The 20,123-nt window shown below is 41.6% G+C and overlaps 1 protein-coding gene across 1 annotated transcript in view; it reads left to right on the plus strand.

The window, feature by feature from the left end:
* The window catches only part of KIF18A (kinesin family member 18A), a 172,995-nt gene that overhangs the window by 83,186 nt on the left and 69,686 nt on the right, over positions 1-20,123 (plus strand). The window contains 4 exon segments of the mRNA XM_030200688.1: positions 1,128-1,292; positions 1,887-2,008; positions 2,287-2,525; positions 10,311-10,397. Of these exon segments, the coding sequence (XP_030056548.1) occupies positions 1,128-1,292; positions 1,887-2,008; positions 2,287-2,525; positions 10,311-10,397 (613 nt within the window).

Raw genomic sequence — 20,123 nt, forward strand, 5'->3', positions numbered from 1 at the left:
AAAAAGTGGCATGAAACAGCATTTGGACATTTTTCTCACAGAAACATCCACATCAATATTTTCAAGCCAATTTTTAGATGTTTCTCTATGAAGTTCCTCAGAAGTGTGTTCAAAACACAAGGGGGTGTGTTAAGGGCAGGATTTGGGCGTTCCTAAGACTTGGACATTTTACTGTCATAATGGAATAAAACAAAACCGTCCAGGAATAAAACTAAGACGTTTTGAGCTTAGACCTGTTTTTATAACAAGGCACAAAAGGGTGCCCTAAATGACCAGATGACCACCGGAGGGAATCAGGAATGACCCAGCAATACCACACCCCCACAAAAATGTGAATAAAAAATATTACTGTTCAGCCTCTATGACAGCCTTAGATGTTAGAGCCAGGTCTATTAGAGCAGCATGCAGGTCCCTGGAGTAGTGTATTGGTCAGTGCAGTGCACCACGGCGTGGAGGACTTAGGTCCCTATCTCCCTCTACCTGTCACATTTGTGGTGGAAACAGTGAGCCCTCCAAAACCCACCAGAAACCTACTGTACCCATATATAGGTGCCCCTTTCACCCATAAGGGCTATTGAAGTGGTGTACAGTTGGGGGTAGTGAGTTTTGAGGGGCTCAGTAGACAAACTAAGGTAGCAATGGTGAGATGTGTATCTGGGAGCATGTTTTTGAAGTCCACTGCAGTGCCCCCTAGGGTACCCCATTTATCTCCTGGGATGTCTGATAGAGCAGTCTACTAAAAATGCTGGATCCTCATACATCCCAGTGGCTTGATTTTGTGCGTTTTGCACTTGGGCCAAAAAACAGAACGTCCAAATCACAAAACCTTGTTCAAAACAGTATTTTCGGGGGGAAAAGACTTTTTTTTTTTCCTTTTTTGAAAATTACCTTCTTTTCTGTTAAGATTTTGGATGTTTTTTTGCAAAACATCCAAAGTTGGACTTAGACGTCATATCTAAAATGCCCCTGTTTGTATTCCAGTACAAACTCAACACTGATATGTTTGCAAATTTACAGTTGAAGGGCCAAAGGTCAGTTTTATTTTCCTTACTTTACCGTGTTACAGAACTCTGGAAAACCAAATTGATGATTGCAAGCAGCAGTACTGTTTGTACCATGTGTTTCAGGCTACTTGCAAGCGTGATCACAGACTTGCAATGCTTAAAGCTCAACGTTTACACATTCAGAAGAAAAAAGAAGAAGAGCTGAAGCACTTTGAGGAGAATACAAACTGGTTGCATCGCCTTGAGAATGAAATGCGTCTGTTGGGACAAGATGGCAACATTCCAGAGGTAAGTATTTCTTTTTGGTATGTGGTGATGGACTTTTATCTTGTAAAAGATTATAGTAATAATATATGTTAATGTTGTTAAAGTTGATGACATATTAGTTGTGAGTTATCTTCTTGTTGACAGCTTATTTGTGAATATGTGCAGATCGTGTAGTTGTGAGCCTCTTTGGGGTTATACTAGAGGCAGTATATTTAAGCTGAAATAATAAGGCCTTGTTTTGGTTTCATGTTGTTCTCCCATATCAGAGAAGCAATCTAGTGACCTTTAACAGATGCCCAATGTGCTTATGAAAGCTATCCTTAACAGATTTCACACTTAATGCTACAAAGTCCATGTGTGGGTCACATATTTTCTTGCAGTTTCTACCTGGTTGTCTCATAGTAGTCTTGAAGCCCAAGGGGGGAAGGAAAAAAAACTGGGGTGCAGATCATTGTCACAGTAGTGGTGAAAGCCTATAGAAATATTTTTTAAATGTTAAGGGTTAAAGTAATAAGAATATTTTTCTGATAGAATGGGAGAAACTCTTGGATATGCATGTGTGTAATACCTTATGATTTTGTGGTGTATTTTCATTTTTTTACTGCAATTTTTTAGGCTCTTAGCAAAGATCTGCACCGCTCTCAATTAGAATTAGAAGTAAAGGACCTTAAGGCACAAGTTGAGTACATGATGCGACTTGTGATACTTCAAGAGCAAGAGAATAAACAGACTGAGAAGTAAGTGTAGATTCTTAAGAGCGAATGAGAATCCCTTCCCTTCCGAGATATTTATAACTTTCATGATCACATTTTAAATAGTTTTAAAGCATACCATTAGGACATAATACACTGTTGGCCTCTTCTCTCCCAAAATTAACTTCCAGAGCTATAGGTCACCCCTCCCCAAAAGATTTGATAATTAAACTCAACAATTATGATAACCACACCACCTACATCAATCCTGTTTTAAGGTATTGACTTATTGCCTGTTCTGTAAGATGTGCCTTTCCTTCCAGGTTATTAAATCATTTGCTACCTGCTCTGAGGCAACAGTATTTTACTTTAAAAGAAGCAGGACTAGCAACTTCAAACACAGATGCAGATTTCCAAGCACTGGAGCACTTAGTTCAGAGAGAAAAGGCGGTGGTTTGGGCAGACCAGACTGTTACAGAGGAACCTAAACAAAATGACCAACCAGATTTTTCTGTTCTTATGGCTTTCCCACTCATTAAATACAGCCAAAGTACTCCATGTGGTAAGTAGAATCTGACTTCTTTTCTTTAATGAGTATTATCACCTTTAGCCACCAAAAAAAAAGCTTATTAGATTTTAAAGACGAATTTTCAGCACATTCACCCTTTCATTAAGGAAGTAAATACATTTTTTGTTCCATGTACCTGTTAAATGTTTTCTTTGGTACATTTTGCTAAACTTATCTGCAGCCTTTACAGTTTTGTTTTCTCATTCATGCAGGAACAACTTCAAGCTTTTATCCCTTTGGTGCTTTTATCCCTTTAGTTAATGCATGTATTTCTATTTAGCATACATTTGTTTAATGCTAAACATTAGGGCTGCACATTTTAACGCATTAATAACGCGATTAATGTGTTAACTCTCACTGGGATTTTTAACACAGCTGTCCCCCACCCGCAAACATCTACCATTGCTCTGCCCGTTCTTGCCTCTCTGGCACTCTCCTCTGCGGCTCCTCCTTGCTCCTCACAGTTGCTGCACTCAAAGCACGCTGCATGTAACCCGTCTCCAAGCCTCTCTGCTTGTTCTTACCTCTGTGGCTCCTGCTCCTTGCTCCTCACAGCCACTGCACTCAAAGCAATGCTGCATGTCACCCAGCTCCAAGCCTCTCTTGTACCAGGAAGTTCTGTCCGAGGAGGCAGAACTTTCTGTTAGCCTTTGGCACGGGTGACACAGCGTGCTTTCACTGCAGTGGCTGTGAGGAGCTGCAGAAGAGAGGGGGCTGCCCGAGTGACAGGGAGGTCAAAAGAGGTGCCACTGCCAGCAGAAAATAAAAGGAGGGGGGAGGAAGATGACCACTGCTGGAGGAAGATGACCACTGCTGGAGGAGGAAGAAAGAAGAGATGAGAACCCCATGCGAGGGGACAGCAGCGGTGGCGGGAAACAGGAGAAGAATGAAAGATGTGGGAGAGGAGGGGCAGCGGCAGGAGAAAGAGCAGAACAGCAAGAGATGCGAGGGAGTGGGTTGTTAAGAGAGAGATGGGGGGGGGTGCCTGAGAGGTAAGAAGAGATGCCAAGAGGAAAAAAGGGAGAGAGAGAAAGATGGGGATCACGGGGGGTGGGGAGGAGAGGGGCAAATGCTAGAAATAGGGGATGGAAAAAGAGGGAAAATGGTGATCGTGGGTGGAGGGATGGGAGGAGATGGAATCCGTTATTGGTTGAATGTTTAGGATCAATTTTTTAAAAAATATAAACAACTATGGGTCTAATTTTCAAAGCACTAACTTGGAGGAGATGGAATCAGTTATTGGTTGAATGTTTAGGATCAATTTAAAAAAATGATATAAACTATGGGGCTCATTTTCAAAGCACTAACTTTGTAAGTCTGTGCTTTGAAAATGTGCCTCCACGTGTACATGCTAAATTTATTTCAACTCTTTTTTTTTTTTTTTTACATTTGGATCATGCAATTAATCTTGTGATTACAAATTTTAAGCGATGGACAGCCCTCCTAAAATTCTTTTCAACAAAGGTCTTTCTCAGTGCTCATTAATTAAAACCATATTTTTACTGTATTATGTAAAATAAGTGCCCACTGGCCAGACAGCATCATGGCACAGAAAGCTCTAGCACGTCAATTCAGTGGGCAGCAACCAGACGAAAATGGGGATCCCTGTGCTGCAGTAGGGCACAAGAGGAAGAAAGAAACCCAGAACTATGTAGTAGCTTTGAGAGAGAAACCATAAAATACTTATTAGGGGTTTGACGTATTTCTACCAACATGTACTGCAATCATGATCTGTAAAATGTAGCAGAATCAATCTCAAGTTTCCTGTCTTTTTCTAAAGTTCATGTACTTAATTAGAACACTGTTGAAATGTATTTATTTAGCTCTTTATGATTCTGAATGACGTGCTGTTTTTATGGACTTCTGTAATGAGCCAGAGGGTGGCACTGGTGCTTTCACTAGTTGGCATGTAGCCCTCCCCTTCTTAAGAGTGTTGTTAATGTCACACAAAGGGGTCCTTTTACTAAAGCTTAGCACGTGCTAATGGATATTAGCATATGCTAAGCGCTATATGGCCCATAGTTATAAAATAGGACATGCAGCATTTAGCACATGCTAATGTCTTAGCATGCTAAGCCTTAGTAAAAGGGCCTCAGAATGATCCTGGCAGAAAGAATTTAAGCTTGATTGCGGGGGCAGTTGAATATTTAGTCAAAATGAAAATATTTGAGGGCCCTTGCACACAACTGTGGGCTGCAACCAGATTTCATTGGCAGCAGTAGAAGTGAGAGTACATCCACCATTAACAGGTGCTCTTGATGAATGGACTTGCTTCAGTGAGCAGCTTAAAATCTCATAGGCTCACAGGTCCTTTTCACAGGTTAGCTACTCTCAAAGGGGAGGGGAGAAGGTAGGGGGCAAAACAGTTCCGATACCCAGTGTCAGTAGTAATATCAGGTTGTCAATTAATTAAGGAGGGGGTTATTGCCTCTGAGGAAGGGGGATCCTGTCCAGCCCTCTCTGTGAAATGTTTGGGACCCTTGCTCTAATTTATTTGATAATTTGATATACTGCCTTCTGGACTTAAATTCACAACATTTTTTTTACAGTACTAAAGTAAAGCATACCTGTTGTAAGTTAATAAAAGCATAATTTTGATTAGTAGTTACAGAGCCTTAACACTGGTGAAAGCAAGAAAGGAATGCTCATTTCACTGGTGTGCTGTTTACTGTAAGAGAGTTTAATTTGCTGTCTACTTTGCAAACAGAAAAAAACGCAGGTTTGCAGTCAGTTGATAGTGGTTGTCCTATGTCTGCGGCAAAATGTTTTAAGCGTTAACATTAGTGTTGTTTTTGTGGTCCACTTACTACCCTGTTTCATTCCAAAATGTTAGAATTATGCTAATAACTTAGCCTTGGCTTTGTGGTGTAGTACTAAGATGGTGACAGAGAACAGAACGGTTAATAAGGATTTGCAACGAGAAGGCCAATTAGAGCCAACAGTACTGGTAGCAAAATGACCTTGTTGTAAAGGTGCAGCCTGGAACAGAAAAGAATATCTACAATATTTACTTGCCAAACTATTATCATGTTTTTCACTATCATGTTACCCAAGATCCTTTTGCTATTACAAATGTATATTTTGTTATATAATTCTTATACATTTCTTAAATATTTCTTACTGTGTTTGCTCGTTGTCTTATCATTAGCATGTTACCCAAAATCCTTCTGTTATTACTAAATGTATACTTTCTCATGTATTTCCACTACTCATGATGTATTGTAAGCCACATTGAGCCTGCAAAGAGGTGGGGAAAATGTGGGATACAAATGCAACAAATAAATAAAAATGTGCCTAAGAAGGTGGAGTTGGATTGTAGACTCCAAACAAATTCTGCAGCATTGTCTGACTAAACCAGCTATTGCATTGACTATTCTGCTGAAGACCGTGAGATGTGAATGTGTGGTCTGGAAATGCGTCATAACCTCATTATTAATGTTTTTTTTAAAAACAGCGAGATTTCTGTTTTGTGACGCATTTTGTTGAATAATTAAGTCAGTTATACGTTTGTTTTATTTTTGAGTCCTGTTTTACTTTTTACGAGTGTATTGGATAAGCAGGATATAAATTTGATAAATATCCCTCAAAAAATTGATGAAAGAGCTTCTCTGGGGGAGGCATCCTACTTTCCTGTGGTGGAGAGGGGTCTGAAAGTAGACAACGGGATCCCTTTTCCAAGAAGTTCTCTGGTACCACATCAGACCCCCAGGAAGAATCTGACTCCAACTCAGCAAAATACTCCTCATGGCATGTCTGAGTTTGCTTCTGCCTCATACCTACTACTACTACTACTGCTTAACATTTCTAAAGCGCTACTAGGGTTACGCAGCGCTGTACAATTTAACATGGAAGGACAGTCCCTGCTCAAGGAGCTTACAATCTAAAAGACAGGTGTACAATCTAGTGTAGAGTCCGTCTGATAGTAACATAGTACATGACGGCAGAAAAAGACCTGCATGGTCCATCCAGTCTGCCCAACAAGATAAACTCATATGTGCTACTTTTTGTGTATACCTTACCTTGATTTGGTATACACTCTCGTCCACGCTCTCATTACCTCTCGCCTTGACTACTGCAACTTACTCCTCACCAGCCTCCCACTTAGCCATCTATCCCCCCTTCAATCCGTTCAGAACGCTGCTGCACGTCTTATATTCCGCCAGAACCGATATACTCACATCACCCCTCTCCTCAAGTCACTTCACTGGCTTCCGATCAGATAGCACATACAATTCAAGATTCTCCTCCTTACCTACAAATGCACCCGGTCTGCGGCTCCTCACTACCTCTCTACCCTCATCGCCCCCTATGTTCCCGCCCGTAACCTCCGCTCACAGGACAAATCCCTCCTTTCCCTTCTCCACCACTGCCAACTCCAGGCTCCGCTCATTCTGCCTTGCCTCACCCTTTGCTTGGAACAATCTTCCTCAACCCCTACGCCAAGCCCCCTCCCTTCCCATTTTCAAATCTCTGCTTAAAACTCACCTCTTCAATGCTGCTTGAATTGTATGTGATATCTGATCGGAAGCCAGTGAAGTGACTTGAGGAGAGGGGTGATGTGAGTATATCGGTTCTGGCGGAATATAAGACGTGCGGCAGCGTTCTGAACAGATTGAAGGGGGGATAGATGGCTAAGTGGGAGGCTGGTGAGGAGTAAGTTGCAGTAGTCAAGGCGAGAGGTAATGAGAGCGTGGACGAGAGTTCGTGTGGTGTGCTCAGATAGGAAAGGGCGAATTTTGCTGATGTTGAAGAGGAAGAAGCGACAGGTCTTGGCAGTCTGTTGGATATGCGCAGAGAAGGAGAGGGAGGAGTCGAAGATGACTCCGAGGTTGCGGGCAGATGGGACGGGGAGGATGAGGGTGTTATCAACTGAGATGGAGAGTGGAGGAAGAGGAGAGGTGGGTTTTAGGTGGAAAGACGAGGAGCTCGGTTTTGGACATGTTCAGCTTCAGGTGGCGGTTGGACATCCAGGCAGCAATGTCGGATAAGCAGGCCGATACCTTGACCTGGGTCTCTGCGGTGATGTCTGGTGTGGAGAGATATAGCTGGGTGTCATCAGCATAAAGATGGTACTGAAAACCATGAGATGAGATCAGTGAGCCTAGGGAGGAGGTGTAGATTGAGAAGAGAAGGGGTCCAAGGACAGATACCTGGGGAACTCCAACAGATAGTGGGATGGGAGTGGAGGAAGATCCATGAGAGGACAATGTGGTAAGAAGTAAATCATGATTGACAGTGTCAAACGCAGCGGATAGATCGAGGAGGATGAGGATGGAATAGTGGCCTCTGGATTTGGCGAGGAGCAGGTCGTTGCAGACTTTAGAGAGTGCTGTTTCTGTCAAGTTTAGAGGGCGAAAGCCGGATTGAAGTGGATCTAGGATGGCATGATAGGAGAGAAAATCAAGGCAGCGACTGTGAATGGCGCGTTCTAGTATTTCGGAGAGGAAGGGGAGGAGGGAGATGGGGCGGTAGTTGGAGGAGCAGGTAGGGTCAAGTGATGGTTTTTTTAGGAGAGGTGTGACTAGATGTGTGACCAAGTTTCCTGAACTCCAGGACCACTTTCTCCCCCAACAGGCTTGAGAGGAGCACTGCATCAGTCCATGCAGGCTCCAATGCCTGACAAGACTCTGGCATCAAAGAACGCCCATCAGACAGGGTATAGGTCTCCAGGATGGGCTGGAGCAGCACCATAGTTGGTACCAGTACCTTCGGTGTCATAGCTGAGTTAGGATGTTCCCCAGCTCCTCCTATAATATGACCCAGAGCCGATCCTCGAGGTCAGGCATCAGTAAATGCAGGGCTGTTGCTGGTGTGGAGACAGCCTGTGATGATGTAGGAGCAAAATCGGAGGCTTCAGGGATACTGCTGTATCAGCATTTCTTCCACAAAGGTGGAACAGTCCTCACAGCACCAACATTTCTCAGGTACTGGTGATGCTGGTATCCCAGCGCTCTCAGCACCATGCTTTGAGGAGGAGCGATTGTCCATACATCTTCGACTTCACGTAGTGCAGGACATTGGGATCTCTCTGTGCCGACGAAGACAACGAGAGTCCTCTGTCACGCCTTGTGATGTTCAGCCCAAGCAGTCATTACTGTCGCTTGATGTCAAGGCAGGTGGACACCTCCCTGATGCTGGTGCATCTCCAGGAGTTGTCATTTGGGTTGATGTCAGCCAATATTGGACTTGTGCGGCAAAAACTTTCTTGCACTGCTTCTATACTTTTCTTTGTTCTTTTCTGCATTTGAGAACAGAGTTTACAGTGAAGAGGGCTGATTAACAGGCACAGTAGGCCCTAGTTGTGAGTATCAGTCAAAGAAATCCTATCGCACCTCATACACTTTTTTTTAAACTGCTGGGAGGTTTTTGTGACATCTGCAGGAAAATAGTCAAAGTGACATTAAATGGCTCAATAAGGTTTTGGCTTTGGGTTTGCTTTTGGTGGGGAAGGGGATTTCTGCAACCAGGAGCACAGGCCAAAGCAGGCAGTGAACTGCAAAAAAGGAAATTTAAAAAGAGCCACAAAAAACTAAAATGACTACAGGGGAAGGAATAATATGAAAAAATAAAGGGTCTGGAGCTGCTCGTACGAAGCATAAAGCAGGAAGGCAGTACAAAAAAGTCTCTCAAACTGTGCATCAGTAACTAGAATGGTGGGCACACATCTAAACAGTTTCGCAGAAAAGAAACAACTGAGGGTCTTGCGCGAGTTGGGTGGGCGAGATGGCACATGTGCATGCACTGTTGGGCCTGCCAAAAGCTTCTAGGAGCTGAAGGAATGCTGTGCAGCATCTGCACTATGGCTCCGTCAGTGATATCACCCCCACATTTGAGAACGTATGTCTTGCTATCTTCGGAGAGCACCTGCTGCAGGTGAGTAACTTTCCTTCGATCAGTGGACTTGTACTGATGCAATATATTGCGTATAATCAGAATAGTCTACATCAGGCCTAGATATGCAAGTCAATCTCTACATCTGTTTGGGGAGGGGTGTTTTTAGTTTTCTTACCCTGCTAGATCAGTCCCATTTCTATGGCTGTCCCTTTACTAGAGATGGAGACGGAGACTCAAAAATTCCAATGACATCAGTATAACAAGTGGTACAGCCAGAAGGTTCCAGTATGTTAATGCCAACGCCACTCAACAGAGACCAAAACAAAATAACCAAGTTGAACCCAGGGCATTGTAGGGCTATCTTGGCAAAACTGACGTCATCTGAGATTTCAAATCTTTCTCCATCCCATAGTAAGGGAACATAACCCACTGTCTAAGTTTACTGCACAGTTCTGGGCTTCTTTCTTCCTCTTGTGCCTCATTGCAGCTCAGGGCTCCCCATCTTCTTTTGATTGCTGCCCACTGAGTTGACAATATGCTAGAGCCTTCTATGCTACGATGCTGTCTGGCCAGTGGGCACTTACTTTACATAATACAGCAAGGATAGGCTTTTAATTACTAAGTACTGGGGAAGACCTTTTGAAATAATTTTTTTAGCATTAATTTAAAAAAAATTAAAGTTTACAGTTTTGTGATGGCACATTTAGAAAATAAATAGCGCAGACACTTAGCTGTAAGGTTTAAAGGGGGAAAGGATGCATGGAATTGGTGTATATAGTAGTCTGATTAGATAATTTTTCTATTGAATTTCACCCTGATAAGAATGAAAGGATATTTACTAGGACAAGAGCTGAAAAATGCCCCAAATCAACTTTCTTCTGCTTTGTTTCTTTAGCTTTTCATAAAAGCAATAGATATAAAATTATACATTTTTCTCATTCAAAGGTACAGAAAAACACCAGCAGTCTAAACTGGACCAATGGAAAGAAAGAGGAAATGGAAACACGTTTGTACTGGTCAGACCTTTTGCTGGTAGGAATATTTATTTTGTTTTTAAATAAGCTATTGCCTTATTTTCAGCCAATATTTTTTTTTCTTCACGCCTATTCTGTTCCACACTTTGCAGTAATACAGAACAGGTAACTCTTCCAAAGTAATTATATGTAATCTTTAGATGTGTTGCCTATATTAAGCAGATACTTTTATTTTTGATAAATCTTCTAAATTAAGTCCTTCTAAACGTGTCTTATTACTTTGATTTATACTAGATGATGGGAACAGCCTGCCTTATGTCACCAAAATATAATTTGTAGGAATCTAGTATGTGTGAAAGTAAAGATTACTCATTCACAAGTCATCTTTGTTGGAATATTCATTTGAAATATGTATGGAAAACCTCGCCACAGGTAGATTGTTTAACATAATTTTTAATGGGACGTGGAGGGCTCGGTAGTCTATTTCTCTTTCTTTTTGTCTTCCAACAACTCAATTGGCATTGGCCTGGCATTTGACATTATGACCTCCCAAAAAACAATGACAAATCAGATTAAAGCAGTAAATTCTTACTGCATTATAAGAGGCATTAACTTTGGGACCCTTGAACTGTGTTCCTATCTAGTGAAATGCCTTCCAGGATCCTCTGGTACCAGAAGTACCAACCAAATACTGAATTTGATCTGAGAAGAAAGTAACAATTCTAATACTGATATTGTAATCTACCTGGGGACAAATGACCTGGCCAATAGTAGCAAGTTTGGAGTACAGAGAACTTTCCAGAAGATTGGGGAGCAATTCAAATCTTTGGTTCAGACTGCAGCTTTTTCTGAAGTTATTCCTACATATGGAAAGGGAGAGGAAAGACTATGTAAGACAGAGGAGTTCAATAAGTGGCTTGAAGCCTGGTGTAAAGAAGGTGGTTATAGATGCATAGGAGGGTGGGGCAGAATATTATAATGATGGGCTACATCTTTCTGCAATAGGAAAAAGGATCCCTGGGGAGAAATTTAGACAGTATGTTTCTAGACATTTAAACTAGGGGGTTGGGGTGACAAAAGGAAGCAAAGGAATTCAGAACATCACCCCCACAAGAAATATGATGGCAGAGGGAAGGGTCAATGTAAATATAGAAAACAATCCAAACTCAGCACATGGAAAGTAATAAGCACAAATGCTTGTAGTCTAAAAGGTTCAAGATTTACACGCCCTGATGTTGAGGAAGACTTTGGATATAGTTGCTATTACCAAGACCTGGTTCAATGATTCCCATGTATGGGATGTGACCATACTGGACTATAATCTTTTTAGGAAGGATAGGAAGGGCCGAAAAGGTGGAGGTGTGGCACTCTATGTGAAAAATATCGGAGCAGCAGAAATGCAGGCATCCTGGGGAAAGGAAGAAGCTATATGGATAGTCCTGGAAAGAGAAGATGGAACATGTATCTACAGAACTCCAGCACAAATGGAGAAGCTGGACAAGGATCTGATAGAAGATATCCATAAGCTTGGAATGAAAGGGGAGCTGCTATGGCTGGGAGATTTCAACTTGCCTGATGTGGATTGGAACATCCCGTCGGCAGAATCGGAGAGGATAGTGGATGCCTGTGCTTTGCTCGGACGTATTGACAGAACCCATGAGGGAAGGGGGTGACTGGATCTAGTGCTCACAAATGGAAGAAGTGTTTCCAGCGTCCAGGTGGGTGCCTACCTAGGCAATAGTGATCATCACATGATATAATGTCTGGATTTCAGACATGCTGTTTTTGGTAAAATAGGGGAATACCTGAAGAAGAGCTGACAGCATGGGTAGGCATAGAAGTGGAAGGGCAGTGGTCCAAGCTGAAAGCCGTTATAAATATGGCAGCAGATCTTTATACAAAGAAAGTAAACAAAAACAAGAGAAACATGAAACCTATGTGGTCCTCCAAACAAGTGGCTGAAAAAATAAGGCAAAAGAGGCTGCGTTCAAGAAATACAGAAGAATGAAACAAGGATCACAGAAAAAATTACCAGATTAAACTCAAAGAAGGAAAGAGAGAATTATGGCTAGCAAAGCACAGGTGGAAGAAAAAATGGCTAAAAATGTAATGAAAGGTAACAAAACCTTTTTCAGATATATTGAAAAAAGGAGAATAACTAGGAATGAACTTGTAATACTGAAATATGCTGAGAACAGCTATATGGGAGCGACGAGGATAAAGCGAATGTGCTAAACAAATACTTCTCTACAGGGTTCACGGAAGAAAGTCCTGGAGAAGGACCACAATTGGCTGTAAAGAGTATATCTGGGAATGGATATTGCACCATTAACACAAGAAAACGTTTATAAACAACTTGAAAATCTGAAAGTGAACGTAGCTATGGAACTGGATGGGATACTTCCCAGGAGACTGAGGACAGTCTGAGAAATCCTGGTGGGACCTCTTAAGGATTTATTTAATAGATCTTTAGAGAGGTTCTGCAGGATTGGAGACGAGTTGATGTGGTCTCTTTTCACAAAAGCAGGGACAAGGATGAAGTGGGAAACTACGCTGTAAGCCTCATGTTAGTGTTTAGAAAATAATGGTGTCGCTGCTGAAGGAAGAGTTAACTTTCTAGAATCCAACAGGTTGCAGGATCCAAGGCAACATGGTTTTACCAATGGAAAATCCTACCAAACGAATTTGATTTCTTTGGGTGACCAAAGAACTGGATAAAGGACATGCACTAGATGCAGTCTACTTGGATTTCAGCAAAACTTTCCTCACAGAATAAGCTGAGAGGGCTGAACTTAGTACCCAAAGCGGTGAACTGGATTGGAAACTGATTGACCGACAGCAACAGAGGACAGCAACAGAGGGTGGCAGTAAATGGAATTTGCTCGGAGGAAAGGAAGGTGAGTAGTGGAGTGCCTCGGGTCGATACTGGGGCCGATTTCTGTTTAATATATATGAGACAATATAACACAGTAACATAGTAGATGGTGGCAGATAAAGACCTATACTGTCCCTACATGTCTGCCCAACAAGGTAAACTCGTAGTATAAGGTATGTAGTGATACTACACATGCAGACTTGATCTTGGATTTGTTCTTGCCATTTTCAGTGCACAGGCTATAGAAGTCTGCCTGGCACTAGCCTTGTTCTACTGGCAAGGACAAATCAAACTCGGGTATACATATAAAGTATCGCATACCATGTAAAATTAGTTTATCTTGTTGGGCAGACTGGATGGACCGTACAGGTCTTTATCTGCCGTCATTTACTATGTTACTGAAGCTGAATCTGTCCAGCCACGATCAGGATACAAACTATAGGAGTCTGCTCAGCACTGACTTCGCTTCTCAATTACTGGTGTTGCCATCTAATTACTGCTCAGCTTATCTGGTCCATGCCTTTCATACAGGATTGTTTTGTGTTTCTCACCCACTTTGAAATTCTATTATAGTTTTCATCTCCACCACCTCCCACAGAAGGGCATTCCAGACATCTACCACCCTCTCAGTGGAAAAAGTACTTCCTGCTGTTATGTCAGTCCCCCCTGCAGTCTAAATTCTAGTTCTACTACTTTCCCATCTCTAAAAGGTTTGTTTTTATATTAATATCTTTTAAATATTTAAATGTCTGTATCATCGCCCCTGTCTCTCCTTTCCTCCAAGGTATGTATTTTAGGTCATCAAGTCTCTTCTCATACATCTTGTGGCATAAACCCCATACCGTTTCTTGTCTCTGAACTCTGTCTTTTTACATCCTTAACAAGATGCAGCCTCCAAAACTGAACATAGTACTCCAAGTTGTGCCTCATCAATGACTTGTACAGGGACATCAACACCCTCTTTATTCTAGTATTATACCCATGTCTATAGAGTCTAGCATTGTTTCATCACCTTGAGATTCTCTGACCTCATCACCCCAAGGTCCCTCTCTTGAACTGTGCTTATCAATATTTCTCCTGTCTTGTACATCTCCTTTGGATTTCTGCATTTCTTGGCATTAAATTAAACTGTCGGACCTTTGACCATTCTTTTAGTTTTTGGAGATCTCTTCTCCAGCTACTGAAGCTAAATCTGTCTAACCATGATTAGGGCACAGACCGTAGAAGTCTGCCCAGCACTGACGTTGCAGTTAATTTACTAGCTTTACAAATAATTTACTTCTCCAAAAGTATAGTATACATTTACTGCTCTCCTGTTAAATGAACATCATGACTGTATTTACAGGAGAAGTTTTGCAGATTACTATCAAATCTAAGGTTTTAGGTGTAATATTAGACTCGAGTTTGTTTTGATGACCAAATTTCAGCAGTAGTGAAAAAGTTTAATTTTCGATTACTTCAATTAAGAGCAATACGATCTAGCCTAAGTATGGAATGTTTTCGAAGTATAGCTGTCTGTTCTTTTGCCATCTTTAGATTACCGTATTTCTTTATACAGAGGTCTGACATCAAAGTTATTGCAAAAATTGCAGCTGCATCAAAACATGGCTGCCAGACTGATTTTGAGTCAATACATTTGAGAGTAACTCCTCTTTTCAATAGATTACATTGGCTCCCGGTTCATTCTCGTATTAGGTTTAAAATAGTCTGTTTGGGTTTCAGAACTTTGACAGGGCAAAATTCAGTCTGTCTCTAAATATTTGACTTTGTCTACAGTTGAAGGCTTTATAGTTTACAGATATAAATTCAGTTTGATTTAATGTTATTAATATAATTTTGTAATTCCATCCGAAATGCCTCTTTTCTTGTAATCTGCAATGAATTCTTTTGGCGATATAGCAGAATATAAGTTAAGAATAGAATAGAAAGGCAGTATATCACGTGTAGAAGAAAAATATTAAACTCCTCCCTATACACCACACTCATGCTAACTATATACTCGGCTATCCATGAAAAATAGGTAATGGGATAGGAGGCAAGGTTCTGGTGTGGATTTGGTTATTGGACAGAAAATAGAGGGTAGGGTTAAATGGTCATTTCTCTCAACGGAGGAGAGTGAACAGTGGAGTGCCGCAGGGATCTGTACTGGGACCGGTACTATTTAACATATTTTTAAACGATATGGAAATCGGAACGATGAGTGAGGTGATCAAATTTGCCAATGATACAAAACTATTCAAGGTTGTTAAAACACGTGCAGACTGTGAAATATTGCAGAAAAGACCTTAGGAAATTAAAAGACTGGGCGTCCAAATGGCAGATAAAATTTAATGTGGAGAAATGCAAGGTAATGCACATTGGAAAGAATAATCCAAATCACAGTTACCTGGTCCAGCTTTGGGGGTCAGCACTCAAGAAAAAGATCTTGGGGGTGTTGTAGATAATATGCTGAAATCTTCTGCTCAGACAGCCGGCCTGGTTGAAAAGTGAGGTGAAGGAAGCTATTAGGGCTAAAAGAAACGCCTTCAGAAAATGGAAGAAGGAACCGTCTGAAAATAACAAGAAGCAGCATAAGGAGTGTCAATGCAAATGCAAGGCGCAGATAAAGAAGGCCAAGAGGGATTACGAAAAAAAAGATAGCATTAGAGGCAAAAAAACATTAGTAAAAAATTTTTTCGGTATATTAAAAGCAGGAAGCCGGCAAAAGAATCGGATGGGCCGCTGGATGACCGAGGGGTAAAAGGGGCGATCAAGGAAGTCAAAGACGTAGCGGAGAGACTAAATGAATTCTTTGCTTCAGTCTTCACCGAGGAAGATTTGGGTGGGATACCGGTGTCGGAAATGGTATTCGAAGCTGACGAGTCAGAGAAACTTACTGACTTCACGGTAAACCTGGAGGACGTAATGGGGCAGTTCAGCAAACTGAAGAGTAGCAAATCTCCTGGACCAGATGGTATTCATCCTAGAGTACTGATAGAACTGAAAAATGAGCTTGCGGAGCTACTGCTAATGATATGCAACGTATCCTTAAAATCGAGCGTGGTACCGGAAGATTGGAGGGTGGCCAATGTAACACCGATTTTTTTAAAAGGCTCCAGGGGAGATCCGGGAAATTATAGACCGGTGAGTCTGACGTCAGTGCCGGGGAAAATGGTAGAGGCTATTATTAAAAACAAAATTACAGAGCACATCCGAGGACATGGATTACTGAGACCGAGTCAGCACAGCTTTTGTGTGGGGAAATCTTGCCTGACCAATTTACTTCAATTATTTGAAGGAGTAAACAAACATGTGGACAAAGGGGAACCGGTTGATATTGTGTATCTGGATTTCCAAAAGGTGTTTGACAAGGTACCTCATGAAAGGCTACAGAGGAAATTGGAGGGTCATGGGATAGGAGGAAATGTCCTATTGTGGATTAAAAACTGGCTGAAGGATAGGAAACAGAGAGTGAGGTTAAATGGGCAGTATTCACAATGGAGAAGGGTAGTTAGTGGGGTTCCTCAGGGGTCTGTGCTAGGACCGCTGCTTTTTAATTTATTTATAAATGATTTAGAGATGGGAGTAACTAGCGAGGTAATTAAATTTGCTGTGATGACACAAAGTTATTCAAAGTTGTTAAATCGCGACAGGATTGTGAAAACTTACAAGAGGACCTTACGAGACTGGGCAGCTAGATGGCAGGTGACGTTTAATGTGAGCAAGTGCAAGGTGATGCATGTGGGGAAAAAAGAACCCGAATTATAGCTACGTCATGCAAGGTTCCACGTTAGGAGTTACGGACCAAGAAAGGGATCTGGGTGTCGTCGTCGATAATACGCTGAAACCTTCTGCTCAGTGTGCTGCTGCGGCTAGGAAAGCGAATAGAATGTTGGGTATTATTAGGAAAGGTATGGAAAACAGGTGTGAGGATGTTATAATGCCGTTGTATTGCTCCATGGTGCGACCGCACCTTGAGTATTGTGTTCAATTCTGGTCGCCGCATCTCAAGAAAGATATAGTAGAATTGGAAAAGGTGCAGAGAAGGGCGACTAAAATGATAGCGGGGATGGGACGACTTCCCTATGAAGAAAGATTAAGGAGGCTAGGGCTATTCAGCTTGGAGAAGAGACGGCTGAGGGGAGACATGATAGAGATAATGGGTGGAGTGGAACAAATGGATGTGAAGCGTCTGTTCACACTTTCCAAAAATACTAGGACTAGGGGGCATGTGATGAAACTACAGTGTAGTAAATTTAAAACAAATCGGAGAAAATTTTTCTTCACTCAACGTATAATTAAACTCTGGAATTCGTTGCCGGAGAAAGTGGTGAAGGCGGTTAGCTTAGCAGAGTTTAAAAAGGGGTTGGACTGTTTCCTAAAGGACAAGTCCATAAACCGCTACTAAATGGACTTGGGAAAAATCCACAATTCCAGGAATAACATGTATAGAATGTTTGTACGTTTGGGAAGCTTGCCAGATGCCCTTGGCCTGGATTGGCCGCTGTCGTGGACAGGATGCTGGGCTCGATGGACCCTTGGTCTTTTCCCAGTATGGCATTACTTATGTACTTAGTGTGTAGCAGCGGCCAAAAAAAGGCAAAAAGGATGCTAGGAATTATTAGGAAAGGGATAGTGGATAAGACCGAAAATACTATAATGCCTATGTATCGCTCCATAGAGCGTCCACACCTTGAGTATTGCGTTCAGTTCTGGTTGTCGTAGATTTTTTTTTTTTTTTTTTTTTTATACTCGTTCCAAAGGTACAAAGATGAGGGGACACTCAAGGAAGTTACAAGGAAATGCTTTTAAAACAAATAGGAGGAAATGTTTATTCACTCAATAGTTAAGCTCTGGAACTCTTTGCTAGAGGAAGTGGTAACAGCAGTTAGTGTATTTGGGTTAAAAAAAGGTTTGGACAAATTCCTGGAGGAAAAGTCCATAGTCTGCTATTGAGACAGACATGGGAAGCAACTGCTTCCCCTGGAATTTGTAAAATGGAGTGTTGCCACAATTTGGGTTTCTGCCAGGTACTTGTGACCTGGCTTGGCCACTGTTTGGAAAACAGAATGCTGGGCTAGATGGACCATTGGTCTGACCCAGTATGGCTACTCTTATGTTCTTACGTAACTTGTTAAATTCACCTTAGTTTACATTTTTACCAAGGCATTATTGTTTACACCTGTTTAGCTGATTGTGTGCCTAGGAATTTCTTGAGATACAAACTTCATGTATTATCCAGTAAGGAACTTTCCAAATGTGTCATTCTTCAGCTTTCCGAACTAATTAGCTTGTGTAGGCGTAAAAGTTACTGAATAAAATGATTGTATTTTTATACTGTGCCTGTACGCACTTGGGAAATTGCTTACTTTTGCACATTATAAAACACAGGCACTAATCATACAGAAAAGAGCATTTCTTTTGCTTTATAATAGTTCAGTGTCCAACAGTCTGCTGAAAAAGACAGGTAAGTACTAAATACATAATTATTCTCTGTAGCTTAAGGGACCACTCAAGAATAGCCATACTGGGTCAGACCAATGGTTCATCTAGCTCAGGATCCTGCTTCCATCAGTGGCCAGTCCAGGTGACAAGTACCTGGCAGAAACCCAATTAGGTGCAACATTCCATGCTACCAGTCCCAAGGCAAGCAGTAGTGCCTTCTTTGGGGAAAAATCGACATTTAACCCTACCCTTTGTTTTCTATCCAATTATCAATTCCTAATCTGCAACAGAACACTGCCTCCTATCCCATGACTCTTTAATTTTCTCAAGAGTCTCTCCTGAGGAACTTTGTCAAAAACTTTCTGAAAATTTAGCTACACTACATCAACAGGCTCACCTTATTAACATGTTTTTTCATGCCTTCAAAGAAATGAAACAAATTGGTGAGGCAAGACTTCCCTTGGCTGAATCCATTCTGACTGTCCCATTAAACCAAGTTTGTTTAGGAGTTCCGTAGTTTTGTTCTTTGTTATAGTTTCCACTGTTTTACCCGGTACTGAAGTCGGGCTTACCAGATCACCCCTGTAACCCTTTTTTAAAAAAGTTATGTTCTCTGTTTCAAGCCTCTCTTGTGAATAATTTCCTGGTAGGGGCACTTTGTCAGAGTCTGTTGCCACCACTTTAAGATGAGGGGCAGGTTCTCTTCTTCCTCTTCCTTGTCAGCTGTCAGTTGGGGAGGCTGTGCTGCAGAGTAAGACTGGTAAAGCCGTAGTTATGGCTTCAACGTCTGCCTGCCCCTCTTACTGTTATCCAAGGTTCTCCACATGATAGAGAGGCCATATATTTTTCAGTAATGCAAATGGTCTCCTGAATTTTAGCAAACATTGTGAAAATGAAGCCACCTGTCAAAACAGTACCAGCATGTAGTTGCCAGTGTCAGTGTTACCTGTAAGTACTATCCTGGAAGACATCTCAAAATGGCTTCCTGGCTCCCCCTTTCTCTTTTCTCCTATCAACAACCGAAGCAGTATTTATTGTGGTCATGCCTCTTCCTCCTCTTGCCTTCCCTTCCCTTCCCTTCCCTGACTTCTCTGCTGTCCATGGAACTTGATGAGAAATGGTGCACACTGCAGCCTACAAAAGAAGTGGTTACTGCCCATCCTTTCCCTATCACTCTCATGGGAAGGCAGCTTGTCTTTTTAATCAAGTTTATATCCATTTTTCTCCCACATTTTTTTGTTTATTATAGGTAAAGTATTGATAAATCCAAGGCTTTTGTGTGTATTAATAGGGAAAATTCCTAATAATTAATCCTCCATCACATTCTCACAGAATATATCATTGCTCTACTAATCGCAGTTGTGCCACATCAATTAATATGAACTTTTTAAATACATCTTAAGTCATTGCAACAAGAATGCTATCAAATTGCCTATTATAGTGATGCTTTGCTTTGCTTATTAGTTACAATTCATTCACTAGACA

The sequence above is a fragment of the Microcaecilia unicolor genome, chromosome 4 (assembly GCF_901765095.1).
Source record: "Microcaecilia unicolor chromosome 4, aMicUni1.1, whole genome shotgun sequence".
NCBI lineage: Eukaryota > Metazoa > Chordata > Amphibia > Gymnophiona > Siphonopidae > Microcaecilia > Microcaecilia unicolor.